This window comes from Calidris pugnax, unplaced genomic scaffold (assembly GCF_001431845.1).
Source record: "Calidris pugnax isolate Ruff unplaced genomic scaffold, ASM143184v1 scaffold68, whole genome shotgun sequence".
Classification (NCBI taxonomy): domain Eukaryota; kingdom Metazoa; phylum Chordata; class Aves; order Charadriiformes; family Scolopacidae; genus Calidris; species Calidris pugnax.
Genome location: NW_015090921.1, coordinates 4,110,289 through 4,130,696, shown reverse-complemented (window position 1 = coordinate 4,130,696; position 20,408 = coordinate 4,110,289). Strand labels below are relative to the sequence as shown.

General features: G+C 39.4%; 1 protein-coding gene across 1 annotated transcript in view; it reads left to right on the top strand.

Moving 5' to 3' along the window:
* Positions 1 to 959: 959 nt before the first annotated feature.
* Positions 960 to 20,408, top strand: part of LOC106892734 (DNA helicase INO80-like) — a 55,702-nt gene continuing 36,253 nt past the window's right edge. Inside the window, exons 1-12 of the mRNA XM_014950150.1 lie at positions 960 to 1,165; positions 8,741 to 8,926; positions 9,686 to 9,852; positions 9,948 to 10,015; positions 11,505 to 11,666; positions 13,456 to 13,576; positions 14,879 to 15,093; positions 16,100 to 16,153; positions 17,808 to 18,011; positions 19,203 to 19,398; positions 19,595 to 19,662; positions 19,869 to 20,078. Coding sequence (XP_014805636.1) covers positions 8,784 to 8,926; positions 9,686 to 9,852; positions 9,948 to 10,015; positions 11,505 to 11,666; positions 13,456 to 13,576; positions 14,879 to 15,093; positions 16,100 to 16,153; positions 17,808 to 18,011; positions 19,203 to 19,398; positions 19,595 to 19,662; positions 19,869 to 20,078 — 1,608 coding nt within the window. The 5' untranslated portion in view covers positions 960 to 1,165; positions 8,741 to 8,783. The remainder of the gene's footprint in view (positions 1,166 to 8,740; positions 8,927 to 9,685; positions 9,853 to 9,947; positions 10,016 to 11,504; positions 11,667 to 13,455; positions 13,577 to 14,878; positions 15,094 to 16,099; positions 16,154 to 17,807; positions 18,012 to 19,202; positions 19,399 to 19,594; positions 19,663 to 19,868; positions 20,079 to 20,408) is intronic.

Sequence of the window (20,408 nt, the reverse complement as noted above, 5' to 3'; positions counted from 1 at the left end):
AGGGCGGGTGGCGGGGAGTGTGGGGGGGAGCCGCCTGAGGGAGGGAAGGACGGGAGCCTCCGGCCTCCCCCGCCGGCGCTTTGAAACAAGTTTGCCTTGCAACTTATTTGGAAAAATCAGACTGTGTTTCACTGGGTCTGGTGGTGGGACTGGAGCTCGTGTCGTTCCCTGGGAACAAGATCCCCCCAAGCCGGGATGACTTACCACAACCCGGTGAGGTGCCATGTGGAAGGCACAGCAGAGACAGCCCTGGGCTGTATTTCCAGGACTAAAATCCAGTCCTGTTAAGTAGAGAGGAAGAGAAGATGGCGGTATGAGAAGGGAAGGAGGGAGAGAAGAGGAAGTAGCATCTGAAGGCATCAACCCTGGGCTGTGAAGAGTGACCCAGGGTATCTCTGTGCAGCATACAAACTAATTGCCACGGTTCTCCAGCGCCGTCTGCGCCTTCATGATCCCCCTCAGTCACGGGGGAGAGCGGGCAGTGAGCCTTGCTGCGCTCCCGGCCCCCCTGGCAGCTCTTCTGGCCCGGCGGCCGAGAGAGGCCTGGCCGCCCTCCGTCCCTAGGGCGCTGGCCGCCATCTTTCCTTCCGCGCCCCGCCGCCCTTCCGGCGGGCTCAAGGGCGAGCGCGCGTCGCTTCCGGTCCCCACCCGCCTACCCCGCGCAAGGTATCGCGAGAGTTCGCCCCGCCTCACGCGAGAGTGGCTGGCTCACCCGGCCGATTCGCCCGAGTCCCTTCGGCAATTTCCGTCAGCGCCAGGCTCGACCAATCGGCCGCGGGAGCGCATCGATGGGAACGGGCCCCCCGCGGGTTGCCCTCGGGGACGGCGCCCGCCGCGTGGGCCCCGGGGGCCGTTCGGCGGCGGCGGCGAAGCCGGCGAGGTGGCGGGGCCGAAGCTGGATGGGTCAGCGGCCGCCCCGACCGGCTTCACCGGACTTATGACCGGGCCCGCCGAGGGCGGCGGGGCGCTGGCGGCAGCCCCGTGCGTGGAGAGGCCGCATGATGCAAGGCGGCCGGCGGAGCGCGGGGGACTTGGCCTCGGTGAGAGCCGCGGCCTGGGCTTGTAAGGGGCCCTGTGGCGATGGCAGCCTTCCGATACCTGAAGGGAGCCTACAGGAGAGCCGGGGAAGGACTCTCTGCCAGGGAGTGGACTGACAGGACAAGGGGTAACGGTTTTAAATTGAAAGAGGGGAGATTTAGATTAAGTATGAGGAAGAAATTCTTTCCTTTGAGGGTGGTGAGGCACTGGAACAGGTTGCCCAGAGAAGCTGTGGCTGCCCCATCCCTGGAGGGGTTCAAGGCCAGGCTGGATGGGGCTTTGAGCAACCTGGTCTGGTGGGAGGTGTTGGAACTGGTTGATCTTTAAGATCCAACTCTAGCCATTCTATGATTTGAAGGCGCTGGGTGCCAGGCCGGTGCCACGGTTAGTGGGAGGTGCCCCACTAGGTGTACGTAAACACAGGGGTTTAATGTTAAGGTTGTGCTGGTGAACACTAGGAAATACCTCTTCGAAGCTGTGGTGTAAAGACTAATTCCGTTTCTCTGCAAACACGTAGCCTAATGCCTGTGATTAGTAGCATTTAGCATTATACATTATTATTACTCTGCTGCTGATCTTGTGTGGTAAGTTTCCCACTCAGCAGCGTAGGTGACAATAATCAATATTTTCTTCTTTGCATGTAGAAAATGGTGCCAGTCAAGTTCCTTTTTTTTTTTTAATAGTGAAATGCCTTTACGTGCATTATTAGAATTTCACTTTTCTCTCGTATCCTTTCTCTCACAAACGGATTTGTGCAGCACATTTGATGTGCCTGTATGTGACCAACACTCGTCTTTTTTTAATTTTAATTTATATGAATCAGAAAAGATGTGTTTTCATTCTTTTAACGTGTACTTATGAGTATGTCAAGATAAGATTGTGAGGGAAAAGCACAAGAAATAAAACTGCAGCTTGAACCTTTTCCTAATGTTTAAGGATATTCCCTGAATTCACTTCCAGTCCGTCTCTCACAAGTATATTGTTAAAATCACTTAAAATACTGCCTTGCATTTCCCGACTGTTTAAATGAGCCAGTTTTGTTCCAAGGGGGTATAACATAACAAGCTGTAAATTCTGTAATAAGCATGCTATTTGACAAGCTAAATTACATGCTAGGGATTGATTTAGATGGCAAGAAAAAAATGGTCCTGTTAGAGCCTTCTTGGACATAGTTCCCTTTTTGTGGTCTGGGGTGGAGGGAGTAAAAAGCAAAAAAAAACCCCAAAACTTCCATGCAGTTTGTATTTTGTGTGTACAGAGAGAGGAGGAGTGAAGCAATGGCAACGTGTGAGGGTAACAGCTGGTGCTGTTACGTAGTGCAGAGCGTGGATTCATCGTCAGAAGCTTCCATAAATACTGTTGACTGTGCTTTTGGGACAGGACTTAGTCTAATCGAACAATTAAATGGGTTTGGTTTTCTACTAGTCATTTTTCTGTCAGTTTAAACATGGAAGCAGAGACGGGACATGCCAATTTACATATATAAGTGAAGTGCTTCTGATAATTTTTTTTGTAGAGCTATATAGCTGCTTTTTTTCTTTTTAAAGGTGAATTAGGCTCTATCTGTGACTGTCATTCTGGCAATTGGAAAATTCAGAGCTTGTGCCCCACTGGCTCTTCTTCTCTGTATTTAAAAGCAATTAAAAGGTGGAACAGAGATCAGCGAAATGCTGTCTCATTCCCTGGAAAACAATATAAAACCTTACTATACAAGCAAAACAGCAAAGTAAAGTACTGTATATAGGACATTATCTAGGTTTAACTAGATTTCATTACTCAGAAAAGCAATTAAAATGGCTCCTTTTTAATTTCAAACTGAAACGGTGCGAACTCGCACTTCAGCTGTACGTAGACGTCATTTATGCATTCACCTTGAGTTTAGAGGAGACTGAGGGCTTTAGGTTCATATGGAATACCCTCCTATCTGCTTTTTTAAAAGCAATAATCTCTTATGTATCAAAGTTATATAAGGTACTGCCATAAAAAAAGACTATATGGGGATTATGTTTTGCTTTAAGACCTGGCACATAGTGTGCCCTGGAAAATGGTTGTCAGTGTAACTATACATTTATCAAAACAATCTCAAGTGTGAGAGGGGAAAGAATGAGTGTGTAATTCTCCAAGCAAGATACCTCTTCAGGCTTTTTTATGCCACCACAATTGTCTGTATTAGGGATTATATGTTCATAAAGAAATCTGTCAAAAGTAATCCTCACCGATATTTCTGCACTAATGTAAGTTTTCCATATAGATCTTGACTTTATCTTTGTTGGGGGATATGCTGGAGATACTACTACAGGAAATCCTTGCAGTATTCTGCTATTCTAATGGGAGTTGTATGTCTCCATTGTAAATTTCTTCGAGAAAGAAAAGTATGTTAGGTGTTCATATCAGTTTGGAAAATCTCTCTTAATAAGTTGGTGTCAAAATGCAAAGCACAAAAAGGGCCACGTGTGGAAAAAAGCCAGAAAACTGCTAAAATTGTGGGAGAACTAAAATAGCACAGAGGGTTGTATTCTTGCTCCCAGCTTTTAATCCTGCTTTATGGATAAAACTTTAAATGCTGTACAGAGGGATATGATGAATACATGCTTTCTGTGTGTAAACAGGGATTTCAGGTTTGTGTCTGCTTGAGTGTTGTGTCAGTGTGCTTTCCCTGGTTGGACGGAGGAGAGGTGAGAGATTTTGCTTTTGTGGGCTGAGATATTTGAGCAAACAAGCGTGCTCAGCTGCCGGCCAGTACCATTTCATACACACGCACTTTGTGCGTGGCAGGCGAGTCACTTTGACTTAGTTTTACATCCCTGCTTTGCCTTGTGTTTGCCACAAGCAAAGAAGGGTACTGCACGTTGGCTGCCGTGTTGTACCTTCTACCTTCATGGCAGCCAGTGGTTGTGTCTGTGCCTTCAGCTAGGAGTGTACTTCTTATTTACCGTAATGTTTGATGTTAGCATTAGGCATAAAGAGAAGAAGAAGTAATCCTCTGGGCCCTAGAGGCACCAGCTCTGAGATGCAGAGATGCCAGCAATGGAAGGAAAAAAAAGAAAGAGACTCCTGGAGGAAGAAGAACTATTTCAAACAGCCTTTCTAGTTTGCAGCTCTGCACAAGTGCCAAAATTGCACTTCCCCCTTGCAGGGATCCTGCTTTATTCTGATACCAGTAGCAAAAAGTTACTGGACTTCATTCAGAAGTAGCCAGTGGATATTTAAACTGGGAGAATCTGCTTTTAAAGTGAAGCTGCTTCAGGAGAGCACTGTTTTTGCTGTTTGGCTGGTGCTGGTGGGTGGGTATAACACTTAGGAACCTTGTTATAAACCATAACTCTGCTCTCTGAGGATGTCCTTGGAGGATTCTTCTCTGATGCTGGGTGTTTGCTTACTGACTAGATGTTGTAATGGTCAGGCTTGAAAAAACAGAGTGAAGAAACCCCACATCTACATTAACATTGAACTAAGCAACATGATTTAAGGCAGCACAGGGAAAGCTTCTTCAGAACTGAACTTAGATCTTTAAAATATATATATATGATTATGAAGGTTATTTGTATGGACTTGGCATATATATATAACTAAACTCAGATCTTGCTGGTAGTGTTTCACTTGAACTGTTAATAATTTGAAGGGCCACATGATAAAATTAAATGGTTTCAGTGTGAACGTCTGATTAAGTAAGAATGTTAGGGGATTCAAAGTGCCAGCAAGGCAGTGCAGAAGCTAGTTATTTGCAAATGCCTATTTTTCTAAACTGTTATAACTCTAGGGGAGATAAAGGGAGAAAGCAAATAACTACTGAATTTTATACTGAAACTTAACATAAAATTGGTGTATATCAGTAAGAAAGTCATAATGGCAAAAGGATTACTCTGCAGCATCCAGTCATTTTACCACCTATAATATGAGTATTTGCCGAAATGTTACCATCAGTAATGAAAACATTTTGAAAATCTATTTATGTGATTGAACTGAATCTATAAATCTATTTCTTCTTTAAACCAAGTAGGCAAAAGGATAGATTTCTTTCAAAAGTGATGAAGGAAAGTGGAATGAATGTCATCACTGTGTAAATGCGTCTTGTTGATGTCCTGGACACTGTTACCTGCTGTAGGGGATCAGGCTGTTGTGTGCCTCTCACTTGTTCCCATTTTCTCTTGCTTCAGCATTCAAGCCGTTTTTGCCATTGGAAATCTTTGTTTCTTAAAAACTAGAATGGGAACAAAAGAACAGAGAATAAAGAAGCATCTGTCAATTAGCTTCCTGTATTAGTACTTTGATCAGCAAAGCAGCGCTGTATGACTGTTAGCGTATAAATAAATGAAAGGCTGAATTCAATGGCTGAGCTTTTCTCTATTCAATATGCTTGTGTAACACTTATTAAATTTGTTTGGGGCATTGTTAATACATTTAGGAATATTGTTAAGCTCTGCTGTATTTATTTGTTTATTCGGTAGGCGGGATACAGACGAGTAACTGTTTTGAGGATGAGAGTAATTAACTTTGTATGTACAGGACCCTCTTGAGACGATTAAAATGGGAAGACATGCAAAAGCTTGTCTTTTTCTACGGGTGAAATGTAGAGTACTTACACTGTGTCGGCACAAGGAAGACTTCCTTAAATATGGAAATGTCATGTTTCCTGGTCTGGGAAGTAAGTACGGATGGGGCAGGTACTTAGCATGTACACGTGCTAAGAGGAACACGTGCTAAGTGTGTACTTGGCATGTATACACATTCTAAGTGTACGTGCTTAGCATAGTGTACACAACAAGGGGATTAATGTGTTAAAATATGGAATGGAACTTATTCTTTACAGTTCCTGCAGTCATTGCAGACAGAGGGTATTATCATTTACTTTCATATTTGCCTGGGAACTCTGTGCAGTGGCAATAAGCTATTTCCTCAGGGGTGGCTCACTTTTCTAATTACTGAACACATCAGTGCATCTGCTTTTGGTAGGGTCATTTGTATCTTGCAAGTAAATAAATGGTCTTCTGCTGGGTTATCTCCTAAGCTGTGTGAGCGTGGAGCCAGATGAGCACCATTGCCTGCGCAGAGGAGAGGAGCTGGTCCAGTCTGCTGGATCCATTTAGACCATTAGGCAAGTGCTTCTGGGCAGCTGGAAAAGCATCCAGTTACTCATTTTAGATCAGGAATATGATTGTGTTTGTTCTGCGCCTGGCCTGTTTGCTGTCCTGGCATTAAAAACTTGACCTCAAATCTTAATTCTCTCCCTTTATTTTGCTGTTAAGGTTCTATAGTTTTGTGAGGGAAAGGCTTGATGGGGTGCAGAAGATCACGTTTGGGTTGTTGGCTTCCTTGGAGGCAGTGAATCCGAGTGCGGTCCCGTGTGCTTTGTGCCCGTTGAGGCAGGTTTCTTTCCCGCAGTGCCCCAAGGAAGGGCAGTGATACCAAATATTGAGTTTTGGGAAGGTTTTCTGCCAAGAGCAGACAGGTGAAAGATGCCTTGTGGTTCTGAGCAAAATCATTAAACAATGGTTACATGTGATATTTTGGCTGGGAAAGCGAAATAGTATCATGTTCACATAACACGTGCTGTTGTTGACAGATATGTTTTAAGACAGCGTGATAAAAAGGCTCACTGTACTCTTCCTGGTGTGATAGTAGGAATTGAATCTTGCTCCAATAATATATGTATCATTTGTATTTGGGATCTGAAATAAAACCACTTTAACCTTCTTGGTGTCCTTTCCTATCTCCTCCTGAATTATTTCTTTCATCAGAGACAAAAGTTTCATGTTCCCTGTCATTTTCTAACCTCTTTACTTTCTTCAGGGTCCTGTCTCTTGGAAGACAGTTTTTTATTTTAGGGTGTTTTTTTTCAGATGGCTGTTAAGAAATATGACATATGTAGATCAAAGTTTCTTGGAAAACATGAATCTTAATACCCTTTTTATAGGGAAAGCTTTCAGGTACATTATTCTCTCGTTAACCTCTGCTGGAAATGGGTATTTGGTAACAGGTCAATCATTCCATTGCTGTCAGGTGTACGAAGATCTAGCATATAGAAAGCTGAACCTGGATAGCTTCAGTCTAAAAATAATTTTTAAATGAATGCTGTTGCCCTGTCTTAACAATTTCTGGCATGCTGTTGTTTATTCTGTACAGGTAAAGATGTTAACTCAAGGCTATGTGTTTACTAAGAAATAATAAAATTTGCTCTTGTTCAACTACACCCAACAGTCTCAAGGTGGTATCACAGTTTATCTCACCACAGTTTTTTGTAACTTCGAGAGTTCTGAATATGTTCTATAATCTTTGAGGGTAAAAGACTTGGAAAAAGTTGCTGGTTTTTGGACTGCATATGTAAAGAGAAAACAATTTGAAGACCAGATACTTAATCTGTGTTTTCACTTCTATAAGCATAAAACAATTTATTCATTAACAAATTAATAATTGAACAAATATAAGAAGTTTTGCAGCAAATCAATGTGAAGCTTGCTTCAGGTTTTGTAGTATTTTAAAGAAGTGATCGAAACCAGAAGAATCCTTTAGATGAACAGTTAATCTAAGTCTTTCAAAAGCTGATTGTTTTTTCTTTTTGTCCTCTACCAGAAGCAAAAGCCTAAAGCATTTATTTGTTAGTAAATATTATCATATTTAGGGTATTGACAGCACTTCCGTTTATACAGTAACAACTGTGACTTTGGGAATAATTTAAACTTATCTTTATTACTATTATTATAACAAGGATGGCATCTTTTGTAATTGCAGAAAAATAAATCCCAGTTTATAGAGCTATTGCTGTAACAGTTGTTATAGCATCTTTTGTAGTTGAAGGAAAATAAAACTGCAGTTGACAGCAATAAAATGTTCTGATATTTTCTCTTTTAGACGATGTATTATGCAAATATTGTGAGGGGTGTTTGCTGGGGTTTTTTTTAAGAAACTAAAACCCTGAGAATAAATTAAAAAATTAAAATCAGGCAGGGTATTTTTACTAGTTGAAAAAACATAAAAGCTAGAGTGTGTTTTAAATTTGTACATGTAAAAAGTAGTTAATAAATTGCTAATTATATGCTACTTTTGCTGTAATAAAGTTAACAGTTGAATTTTAGAATGGAAGATTTTGGTCAGGTATTTGTAGCTTGTTTGTCAACAGGTAACAGCTACATTCTGAGTGCTGTAAAGGAAAGGAAAAGTCTTACTAGTGTTGGGTAGGCTACAGCTGTGAATGGTGAAAACAACAGATGAACAGTATTTTCAGTAGTTCTTCCTTTTTGGAGTAAGTTTTTATATATATGATTCAACTTAAGAATAATTACTTTCATTCAGCTTTCATGATACATGGCTGCACTCTGTGCAGAGTTAAACATGTTATCTTTAATAGTGATGAAAGTTTACTTTAGATGTTCAAGGACTGGCTTCGTTGTACTTTGCATTTCTATGTCACCACATGGATTATTGCACTAAGTCAGTGCAGTGCTCATTCCTATCAAATGGCATCCCTGAAGTCATAAAACAGAAAACTAAGTGTCCAGTGTTTGGTAATATTGGGGTGGGAAGTTTTGTGTGAATTCCTCTTTGTTTATTACACCTATTAACTGCAGCCTCGGCTTTTACCCAGAACTACCTCAGTTACACGTTCTGCGAAATAGTAGCATTTGGTGTAGCCTGCCCACCGCGCTCGTTCCCTTCAGAGGTGGTGCTCGTGGTGGTAATGATGACTGTTGTTTCTTCTTAACAGCTGTGTGTTCAGAGGCACCCGTGCATGAGGAGAAGTTTGTTCTATGGCCTCAGAGCTGGGTGCCAGGGAGGATGGCAGCTGCTCAGAGCTGGCAAAACCCCTTTATCTGCAATATCTGGAGAAAGCTCTGCAACTGGATCAGTTTTTACGACAGACGTCTGCCATCTTTAACAGGAGTATATCCAGGTACCAAAAGCTGTTCCGTTTTCTGTTGGGAACACGAAGGAAAGACAAGCATTTTTATTATATTGTTCCCAGGCAACACCATTTTAAGGGCTTAGTGGTGACTCGTTCATTATAAGCTCTTCTCCTTTAAAGATTTTGCACTTAGCTCTCACTGATAATTCAGTGTGGTGCCAGCCCAGTACAAATTAGCACAATGTTGTAAAGCTCTTTCGTAGCTTGAGTGGCCAAAACTTTGTCTGCAAAAAGTAGGCTGAAGGAGCACTAAGTTGATTTTTTGGGCAGATGGCCTGTAGCCATATGTGAAATGCAAAGGCTGGTGTCAGATGCAGAATTTATATGCAAGTAAGTTGTAGCAATGAGAAGTGAGTCATCTAGGTACATTTAAGATCCACACAAGGAGCAGAAAAAGTATAGCTTTATATTTCTCACATATACAGTAGTGCTGAGGGTGGCAATATTGTGCTTTGGTTTGACCTTATATTAGTTCCTTGCTTTGTTTGTGCTTCTCAAATTAGGTACCAAGTAAAAGACTGAAGGTGCAGGTTGACAGTGTAGCCAGGCTGGTCTGATGATTAACTACTGTTGAGGGGTTAATGGGAAATTATTAACAGCAATATTTCTGTTGTGTAAAATGACATCTGAAGCTATCTCAGTTCTCAAACCTTCTGGCTAATGGCCACATGTAAGAAAGTTGGAAGACTATCTCCCCTTTTGAATATTTTCTTTTTTATTGTCATCTTATTATGTATCTTGTTGCAGCGATGAAAGTGAAGATGGATTGGATGACAATCCTTTGCTGCCTCAGTCTGGGGATCCCCTGATGCAAGTTAAGGAAGAGCCTCCAAACTCTTTGCTTGGGGAGTCTTCTGGAGCTGGGAATTCCGGGATGCTGAGCACACATTCCCTGAATGGAGTACTGCAGCCAGGTAGGGATGCACTGAGTTGAACCTCTGCTTTCTTTGGGATAAGCTGGGAAAAGCTCTATGTCTTAAGAACTTTATTTTATTTTTTTGTTAAACAGAACCAAAGTCTGAAAAAGGGAGCCTGTATAACTTTTCCAAACTGAAGAAAAGCAGAAAGTGGCTGAAGGTAAGAATGTGAGAAAGAAATGCAGCTTTTATGAAATCTGCGAGTAGAAATTCCAGTTAACTCCCTGTAGACAGTGGTGAGTGATTCTGTCTTGTCATCCGACATAGATCACAGTGTAGAAACACATCAGCAAGCAGATAGCAACAAGAAAATAAGTTGCACACTGGTCAGAGCATTATCAAACATTTTCACAAATACAATTTCCAAATACAGTAAGTTTACAGTAAGTTTGTTCTCATCTCAGTAGTTCATTTAATTTTACTTTACATGTGCTACTGAGAGCTCAGGAAGCTGGTCTAATGGGTTGTAGGAGCTGCCTTAAATGATGTGATGCAATTTAGTTAATGCAAAATCTCACACTGAAAAAGAGGCATAAGGTGATACAGAGTTGTGGTAACATTTTGTGTTGGTGAAAAGAGGGCTTCAACTGGATTCTTTAGTCTTGTTCTGTATTGGCTTGTTGTTTGCTGCACTGTGGTTTTTTGAGGTACCTGGAGCTAGTGTCCCTTGCTAAGAAAAAAAGAATGAGTGCATTTGGTGGTTTGGTTGGGGTTTTTTTTTTTTACGTTAAGAAAAAAACACTTAGCAAAGCAAAAAATACATTCTACAGAGGCTTCTTATGTTGGAAATGGAAAGAAAGAAGAGTGTGTGACAGTTGATAATGAATATTGTATTAGTCTTTGGGTAGAACAAAATAGAATTATAGTCCCTGTAGATCTGAGGTTTTCATTTTCTTTGTGTAGCAAAGTGGACAGTAAGGGGTTCAATTTGGGTGAGCAGCAGCATTTTAGTTAAATTTCACAGTGAGTATACATTCAGAAACTTAAAGTAATTTTAGTACACTGTCCAAATTAAAAAGAATTATTATGAAATATATTAAATGGACATTTGGGACTTGGATGAAAATTTGTTTCTAAAATGAACTCAGGATAACGTCCAAATGAGGATGGAAGGAGAGAGTGGAACGGTGGCTTTATGCCATCTTTGCATTTTCATTGTACTGTAGCCTTCTCTAGTTAGCAAAATCAGGTTGCTGAGAGGTCAGACAAGAGCCAAACCTGCTGCAACTGACGCAGCTGGAAGTGGTGCAATAGTGGGACAAGCTACAAATGGGGTAGGAAAGTACCTGCAACCATACGTGACAGAATGCCCCTACTGCTGTACTGGATTTTCTCACTGCTGCTTTTCTGAGACCACAAACAGACAAAGCAGGTTATAAAATAATTTCAACTCTCACCAAACTAAGAGAAAACTACCTCCCCCCAAATCAGAAAATGTGTATTGGATTGACTGCTACACAGTACTGTATCACGGAAAACTGTTTTCCATTTGAGGCATTTCAGATGGAAGACACTTTGTAAATGCTGAGTATTGTTGTTGGGCAAGACCCACAGCCCTTTATTAGATAAAGGCTCAAGAGTGCTTTGCATAAATAAACCAGTCAGTAGAGGGACTTGTGATTAAATTAGTTTCCATTTATTCTTGTTAGAGTATCCTTCTGAGTGATGACTCCAGTGACACAGATTCACCAAGTGATGAGGACGGAGAGGAAGAAGAAGAGTTTACTCTTTCAAGGGAGGAACTTCACAATATGCTGCGATTACACAAATATAAGAAACTACATCAAAGTAAATATAGCAAAGACAAAGAGGTAAAAATACAGAATTTTTGCACTTCTTTGATTTTTATTCTTTAACTGCATTGTTTTTACTGCTCTTACATTTTAATCAAAACCCATAATGTTTTGTGGACTGGAAAATATCCTGTTGTTTGATAGACCAGAACAGTCTAACGTCAGTTTCAGGAAAGGGTTATTAATTAATTACATACAGACTGAAGAGCCTTATGCTGAGAATCTGTCAATAATTTATGTAGCTAGTACTGGCACATGTGTTACATGTAGCTTGCACAATGCTCTGTCCCAGTCACTATAACAAATATAGGGTGCTAGAACTCAGGATTTGGTAATATATATGAAAATTGAGGTGCTGTGGGTTAAATTCTAATACAGGTAGTAGCTGCTGATCAAGGCTAAACATGCGTATTTAAACCTAAAGCAGTGTACTTGCATAAGCATTGAGGTGACGAGTAGTAAAGTGGTGCTTACCTTCTAGAAAGGGAGTTCCTAGATTTCTTCCTTATTGTTTTCTGTCATTCTTTGGGGTTTTACTTGACTTTCTTTTGTTTATTTCTTACCTTTCTTTTATATTTTGGATTTTCATCTCTTATAATAAAGTAGTCTGCTGCATTTCTGTGTTTTTCTCAATATTATACCAAATTCTAGGACTGTTTTCATTCTAATAATACATTTCTTCCAATAATTAGAGATCTTGCAGAAATTATTTTCATTGCTGTTTTGAATTGCACCAGAAAGTAGTCTTAGATAAAGGATAGCAGAATCCTATTCTGCTATCAGAGGATGTGTCTGAAATTAAAATTTGCCTTCTGTTTCCTGTTTGAAATTTCTCCAGAAGAGTGAAGAAATATTTTCCCATCGAGTTCTTTGCTTCTGTCCACTTCTTTCCTTTTTTTACTTGTTTAATTCTAGACCAAGATTATATTAACTTCTTGAAATATAACATAACTGCACAATTGTACACTTAATTTTTCCACAGGTCATAACTTCTGTTAGATTTTACATAAATATTTATTTCCAGACTAGTAAGAAATAATATCCAGTGGAAATAACCAGGGTATTGTCAGATCAGCAGTACACAGTTGTAAGGGGGGGAAACACATCTGTCCAAAAAAATTTGTTCTCACCTTTCAAAAATCTTTTATTAACTTAATAGTATGCTTAGGTTTTAAATAGTTAATTTCTGACCTGTACTGCCTTTCATTTGACTGTTTATACATAATATAGTGTATAGTTCTTTAATATTTTAGTTGAATAATGCTTAGAATTTGTTGAATTTTTTGTTAATTTGGAAAAAAAGTGCTGAGGCAGCTGTATTTGTACTTTACAATCTGAATGTTGAAGTTGTTTGTCCTTGTGAAAATCTTTTAAATGCCTTTTATCTAAACCTGTCCTTCTGCATCCACTGGAATGATAAGGTAGAACACGTATGTCATTTGGGAATGCAAGCAAAACTTATAGGAGGTCCATGATTGGACCACCTCGTGTGAGGTTGGGGTCTTTCTGGGCAGCACCGCGATGGAAAAGATAACGCAGTGTGTTTTGAAAGTGTAAGCTTCACTGCCCCCTCTTCCCATCTTATTAACTGAGGGGGCTTGGCTCCTTGTGTAGAACTTGGAGGCCACCTCAGGGAGCAGTGGTTTTGCTTTGGACACTGTATGATCCTTGATAACAACGCTACATATGGAGAAGTGCATGTTTTCTGATCTCTTGTGTGTCATCAAGATCTGAACTTGTTTACCTGCTGTCTCTGTTATCTGCTATATCTGTTTTCCATTACTGTGCTCATTTGCATCCCCTTCAGCTGCAGCAATATCAGTACTACAGTGCAGGACTGCTGTCTACGCATGACCCTTACTACGAGCAGCAGCGCCACCTGATAGGGCCCAAGAAAAGGAAGTTTAAAGAAGAGAAAAAATTAAAAGGTAAAGTCACTAACCTTGTGTTTCTAAATGGCTGCTGCGATTAAACTTTTTTTCCTACATTATTTCCTTTGAATAACCATAAATATTCAAAACTTCTGGGTTTTGCATGGAAATAACCAGTTCTGTCAAAGAGAAATTCTTCAGAAAATACTGTACTTTATCTTCTGGCTTCTGGAAAGCTAGGGTGAAAAAAAGAATGCAAATCATGGCTCTAGATTTTTTTTGTAGACCTTTGAATTCAGAATGAAAGAGAGTTATGCTGTAAGTACCTTTCAGGTTTATTCATTGCTTCAGAATCCATAAGTACCATTGTGCATCATGGTCCATTTACTCAGAGTTTTTTGAAGACACAATAGTTTCTTGAAAAAATGTACGAACTTACCCAGTACCTGATGCGGTTGTTCTGGAATAGGTAATTCTAGTGAACCAGAAATGATAGGGACTGAGAGTGTTTTCTGGAAATTAGAGGGAGCTCAGAATTGATGTCCAATGTGAGTTAAAATAGAATTACTTCTGTAACCTCTCAGCTGGAGTTTCTCAGATGCATGTTTGCCAGGAAGTACAGTTTCCTTTCTTGATTGAGCTGGCATCAGCTATAAATCTGTAAGGAAGTAGGAAAAAAGGCTATGAACTGTCAGCATAAGGTGAATTCTCTCTAGTGCAAGTACTTAGGTTTGAGCTGTGTTTTAAGGAGGCTGTTTTGGGCTTCCATCCTTCCTTCCTTCCTATCTTTTTGCAAGTTGCTTTAACTGTTTGTTTTGAGTTTTTTTCCTCCACTAATGTTGCGGCATCCATGATTTTGCATACTCACAAGTAATATTTTTGATATCTGATATCAGTACCAGTTTCCTCTGAAAGCTGGTGTCTGTAATATATGGTAACATGCCAGTCTCTTTTGACTGCTGAGAAGTTTGGTTTGGGATTTATCCTATCAAAAGCTAATGTTGTTACCTTTAAATGTGCTCCCTTTACATGTCTTTAAGTAGAATTTTACTACCAAACAAGAAACGTTGCATCAGGTCCCAGACGTTTTAACACCCAAAGCATGTTTCCCTGCATGGAAAAAATGCATTTCACCACTCTATTTATTAAACAGGAAAACCATTCCAATATAAAGTGTTGAGGAAATATCTAATATGATAAATGGATGCTAGCAGAATTGGCAAATGGGGATAAGTTTAGCTTTTTTGTTGGTTCCACACATAAATTGACTAAGATAGGTAACTTGTGAAACATACTTGACTAAATGTATCCCAAAAATAGAAAAAGAAATTGATTTTTATGATTGTTGTTGCCATGCAGGCAAGTTGAAAAAAGTAAAGAAAAAGAGGAGACGGGATGAAGAACTCTCTTCAGAGGAGTCGCCACGACGCCACCATCACCAGACCAAAGTTTTTGCCAAGTTTTCTCATGATACACCACCACCTGGGGCCAAGAAAAAGCATTTGACTATCGAACAACTTAATGCACGTCGGCGGAAAGTGTGGCTTAGCATTGTTAAAAAGGAATTGCCAAAGGTGAGCTTGGCTAATGGTTCTACATCTGTGATGGTGGCAAGAAAGGGAAATAGAAAATTAACTTAGGGGGGAGTTGACACTTGGAAAAACAGAGTGAAGTAAGACCTTATTTTTCATTAATGACCAAACATATTCTGTAATCTGTAAGCAAGGTGTAGTTTGAATTTCTTCACCAGTGATTTGCAGTGCTTTGTCACTGCTTTTATTTGGCTGTCCAACCCTTTCCTGTGAATAGTGCGGTGAAGTCTAGCAGGTACTCCTATAATCTACGGGATAGCAATGTAGAGCAAACCAATATCTAGGTTTTAAATAAAGTTCAGGGAAGGAGTGTTTCAATCATTGCAGCATGTGTGTTTTTTGAAGCTTATTTCAGAAGCACTCTAGGGAAAAGCATTTGCAATGCATTTACACATATTTGCAATAGAAAGCTGAGTTTGCTCTTTCTAGTTTTCTGAGGTGTGATCAGAGTGGACCTTACCAACCTGCTTCTTGGAGTTCACAGTTAACAGACTTTGAATTCTAGGAAGTTGCTTATGAGTGATGGCTGTAGTATCCTTAATGAACTTCTAAGCCAGACAAAGGATATGTGCCGTGTGATAGACCTTATTTTTTCAGAAGACTGATTTTGATCACGTGAAGAACATAAGATCTACATTAATTCTGAATGTCTTTGGGAAACAGTGGAAATTTTTGTTGTTTACTTCAGTGATAACAGTGGAATATGAGAACCCTGCTTTGCAATAGTAGTAGCTAAAGAAACAATCCCGAAAAAGGAGCTGTTTTATATGATTCCTTCAGGAGTTGGAATACATTTATGTATGCCTTCAATAATTAAGAACGAAAAGCTATTTCAGTCAAAACAAAAAATAGTTACAGTACCTGTACCCAATTATACAATAGTGTGCTGAGGTTGGCACATATATCTGCTGAAGACTGGATTGTGATCTTTTAAAATACTGTGAATCTATTACCCTTTAACTAATTTTAAGATGGTGTTCTTTTATAGGCATACAAACAAAAAGCCTCAGCCCGCAACCTTTTCCTAACCAACAGCAAAAAGGTAAGTGTTGTAGTTTAACTTTATACTGTTACTTGATGTAATAAGCAAACTGTAACCTCTTTATATTTCTTCTGTTTCTTGTACTAGCAGGGCAGTGTTGGAGAAAGTCCTGTATAGAAGTAATTTGTCATTTGATATAAGGCTTTTCATCTTTTAGATGTGTCATTTTGCTGTGATTCATAAGCAACAGATGAAATGAGCAACACAAATTTCTTCCATGGGATCTTTTTGGATTGCATAAGATGTACATTTTTAATTTACTGATCTTTGATATAATAAATTAATGAGTTCGGTAGGCTTTGTTGGCTTTTGAACTGCCCCCCGCTAGCTAGAATTTACTGGTTTAAGCATTCTTGTTTAAATCAAAGAATTTTGATTTAGAATATTAAGTGTGTTAATTTACATAAATATATATAGGAGCTGAGATTAAAAATAGAACAATTTTCTGCTTAAGTGATTGCAAAAGGAATTTATCTCCTCATCACAGTCTTCTCTGAGAAGCGTCATTGTTTCTGCCTAGAAGGCTTTACTTTAGGAACACTTGGTAATGGCTTTCTGAGCATTTTCCAAGTGTTGCTACACCCAAGTGTCTGATTCATTTATATAGCTAATGAAAAGGTAATCGAGTATATGGCTGAGAATCATCAGAGACAAGATGAAGTAGGAAATTTTCCATCCTGTATATACTTTATCAAGAAAGGGAGTATTTTCTGTGTAAGGGATGCAGAAAACAGGACCTGCACATACATATTTAAGAAACTTTCTGTAAATAGTTCCTCTGCTGTCACCCTCCATAGCTAGCAGAGAGCAGATTTCTTTGTGGTGTTTGTGCAAATAGCCTGTATTTGGAGGTGTCACAAACTGCTTTTTAGCAAGTGAGTGATGCAGCAGACTTAGAGGTTTTGAAATTCCACTTTTTTGTGTGTTTTGTTTTCGTTTTGTTTGATCATTTGAAATCTGTATGTTAGAATTGTTGATATGCAAATTTTAGTGGAGGAAAAAAAAACAAGTTTTCGTTTTGTTTGATCATTTGAAATCTGCGTGTTAGAATTGTTGATGTGCAAATTTTAGTGGAGGAAAAAAAAAACCTGTCACAAACATCAAACCCAGCAATTTTGTCCGTTATGACAATGGTGTTAATTTATTTATACTAGAACAAAAAATTACATTGTGTTATGCTTATTCATGAGATGTTAGGAAAACTGTAGAGGGTACTGCTCCACTTTTGAGTGTATTAACACGTGAGTGGGATTGTATTCCACCAATACTGCTGTTGTAGCAGCCTTATTAAAACAGTGAGAAAGCGTGGGGTACCACAGAAGAGGGTCTAGAGTAGGTGAGGCAGAGTTGGAGGCAGGTCTTGGACTCTGGTTTCCTGAGTCCCTTTCAAGGACCTACCCATCAGATCAATCCTTGAAGTACCATGCCACATGGAACTGACTTCAGCTTTTGTCTTCTCTGCCATCTCAGGAGGTTTTTGGAACTTCTTGTTCTCTTGTGCCATTTCACAAGTGTTACTGCTGAGTCAAATATCACAGTTTTTCTCTTCTGAAGGATCAGGCTTGGTAGTAATTAAATTTGGTGGTGTTTATGGCTGGCTTTCTTGAAACTCTGCCCATTTTACCACTGTTTCTGAAATGTTATTTCACTCTAGCTTGCCCATCAGTGCATGAGGGAGGTCCGTCGAGCTGCTATCCAGGCCCAGAAAAACTGTAAGGAAACTTTACCACGAGCGCGTCGTCTTACCAAGGAGATGCTTCTCTACTGGAAAAAGTATGAAAAGGTGGAAAAAGAACATCGCAAACGAGCTGAGAAAGAGGCTCTGGAGCAGCGCAAGCTGGATGAGGAGATGAGAGAGGTACGGCAAAAGCACGGTTTGCTGATAATTAATCTGAGGGGATACAGAAACATCTAGATAATTTGAGTTTCTAAATCCAGGCCATGAATGAAAATGCATGAATGAAATGGAGGAAGGGATTAGACAAGCAGCGTGTCTCAGACATATGTAACTCAGTGTAATAAGTGCCAGGCTTTTGTGATAGTTTCATCATTCTGGGTCCAGACGGCAAACCACCTTTTCATTCGCATTGAGGTTTTTTTTCTCTTCCCCCCCCTAATTTATATATGGGGCACGGATTTTTTTCTGTGATTACTTTCTTCGTTGGGCAAGTGATGGCTTCATGGACTCCCATGCAGAGTAACAGGGGTTGAACTTAAGAAAATCTTTCTTGCCAAAGCTCTCTAGTGGATTTATGGTTGTTATCTTACATGTGTGGTGATGAGCTAAGGTTGAATCTTTAGAATACCTTAAGTTTAGTTTTGTGCTCAGATTATGCTTTTATTTATTGTGTTTCTCTCATTCTTGCAAGTTTCTAAGCATTTTGTGAATGTTTCAGCTGACTTAAATTGAGAGTTAACCTTTAACTGCAGCATTTTTTAACCAGAAACTGAGAATGAACGGAGTTTCTGCAACGTCTTGCTGAATCCTGAACTACAATAATATCTCAGCTGTATTACCTAGTGACACATTTCATTTCATTTATTATTTCATTTCATTTATTATTTCATTTCATTTATTATTTCATTTCATTTATTATTTCATTAATTCCCTTTACTAGTAAATAATTGAATGTTGGAATTAAGCTGTCATGAGATGTTTTTTAGCTGTTCAGTTCTTTTACTGTAGACCACTAAAATCCTGTTTAGTTTTGTCAATCTTTTAATTTTCAGTGTAAACAAAACCTTTAAACTTTCTATTAGATTATGGTGTTCTTTGCCATGATTTCTGAACTTAAAAGAACTTTTCACTTACAGCAATTCAGTATTTTAATATAGGTGTTTATGGTGGTGGTCAGTGTTCTTTTGGGCAGCTTGTATTCTAGCATTTTGGTATCACAGTGATGTGCATAATAGAATCTAGACAGATTTGTCGTTGCTATATTATTAGATCAAGGTTTTTTTTCCTTAATTATATTTTAAACATTAAACCTTTGCCTTGTGGATTTTCTTTTCCCTTTCATCTGTTTTTTTGTAAACGATCTTCTTTTAGGCTAAGAGGCAGCAGCGAAAACTTAACTTCCTGATCACACAAACTGAATTATATGCCCATTTTATGAGTCGTAAACGAGATATTGGACATGATGGAATACAGGAGGAAATCCTACGTAAACTGGAAGACAGCTCTACCCAAAGGCAGATTGATATTGGTGGAGGAGTTGTGGTCAACATCACCCAAGAAGTTTACGGTAAGCGATTCATCTACAATCCTTCCTGTGCACTGTTTTGAAATTTACTGTACGCTGCATGTTATCATGCAAACTTACTATTTCAAGCACAAAATCTTTCTATGCAAGAAGCACTACTATAATTACTGGAATTTACCTATGTGTTGATTTGGGTGGTTACTGCTGCAGAGCTCTAACACAGAAATGTTGTTTTCAGATAGTAACTATTACAAGGCCCAAGCTCTGAAGAACGCTGAGGATGCTTACCAGATTCATCAGGCCCGGGTATGTATTTATTGCCACTTTCTGTGCTGAACAGATAGAAAATCAGAATGTAAAGATTCGGGCTCTAGGAACAAGTGGGTTTTTTTCCTGTTAGTTTCTGGCAGACATGCTGTGTCTTAATGTGAAGTGTAAAGCCTTTTATTCTACAGTTTCTTGATAAATTAACATGTTCATCATCTTATGCATACTTTCCTCTTCCTGTTTAGACCAGATCATTTGATGAAGATGCAAAGGAGAGTCGGGCAGCTGCTTTACGGGCTGCGAACAAGTCTGGTACTGGCTTTGGAGAGAGCTACAGTTTAGCAAACCCATCTATCCGGGCAGGAGAAGATATTCCACAGCCTACTATTTTCAATGGAAAACTAAAAGGTTACCAACTGAAAGGCATGAATTGGCTGGCCAACCTATATGAGCAGGTATCTTAGTACATCTTGCAAATTTTTAAAACTTACAGGATTATTTAAGTCACTAGAGTAAACTTGGTCAAAAAAATGTAATTGATTTAAAACTATACGTTCCATGTATAGTAAATCTGGAATGTATTTAGAAGAAAGGAAAATGTTATGTAAGCCACCTATCAGTATCCTTGATTATTTAGGAAATAACAACTTTGAATGGGGCATTAAGTCCAAGATTCTTTACGTGGCTGGTTTTACAACTGTTTTATCAGTTAGATTATACACTGAGGAAACTTTTGCCTGCTGGCAGGTGCATACTGTTTTGGATTTGGTCAGCTGGTAAAGTGC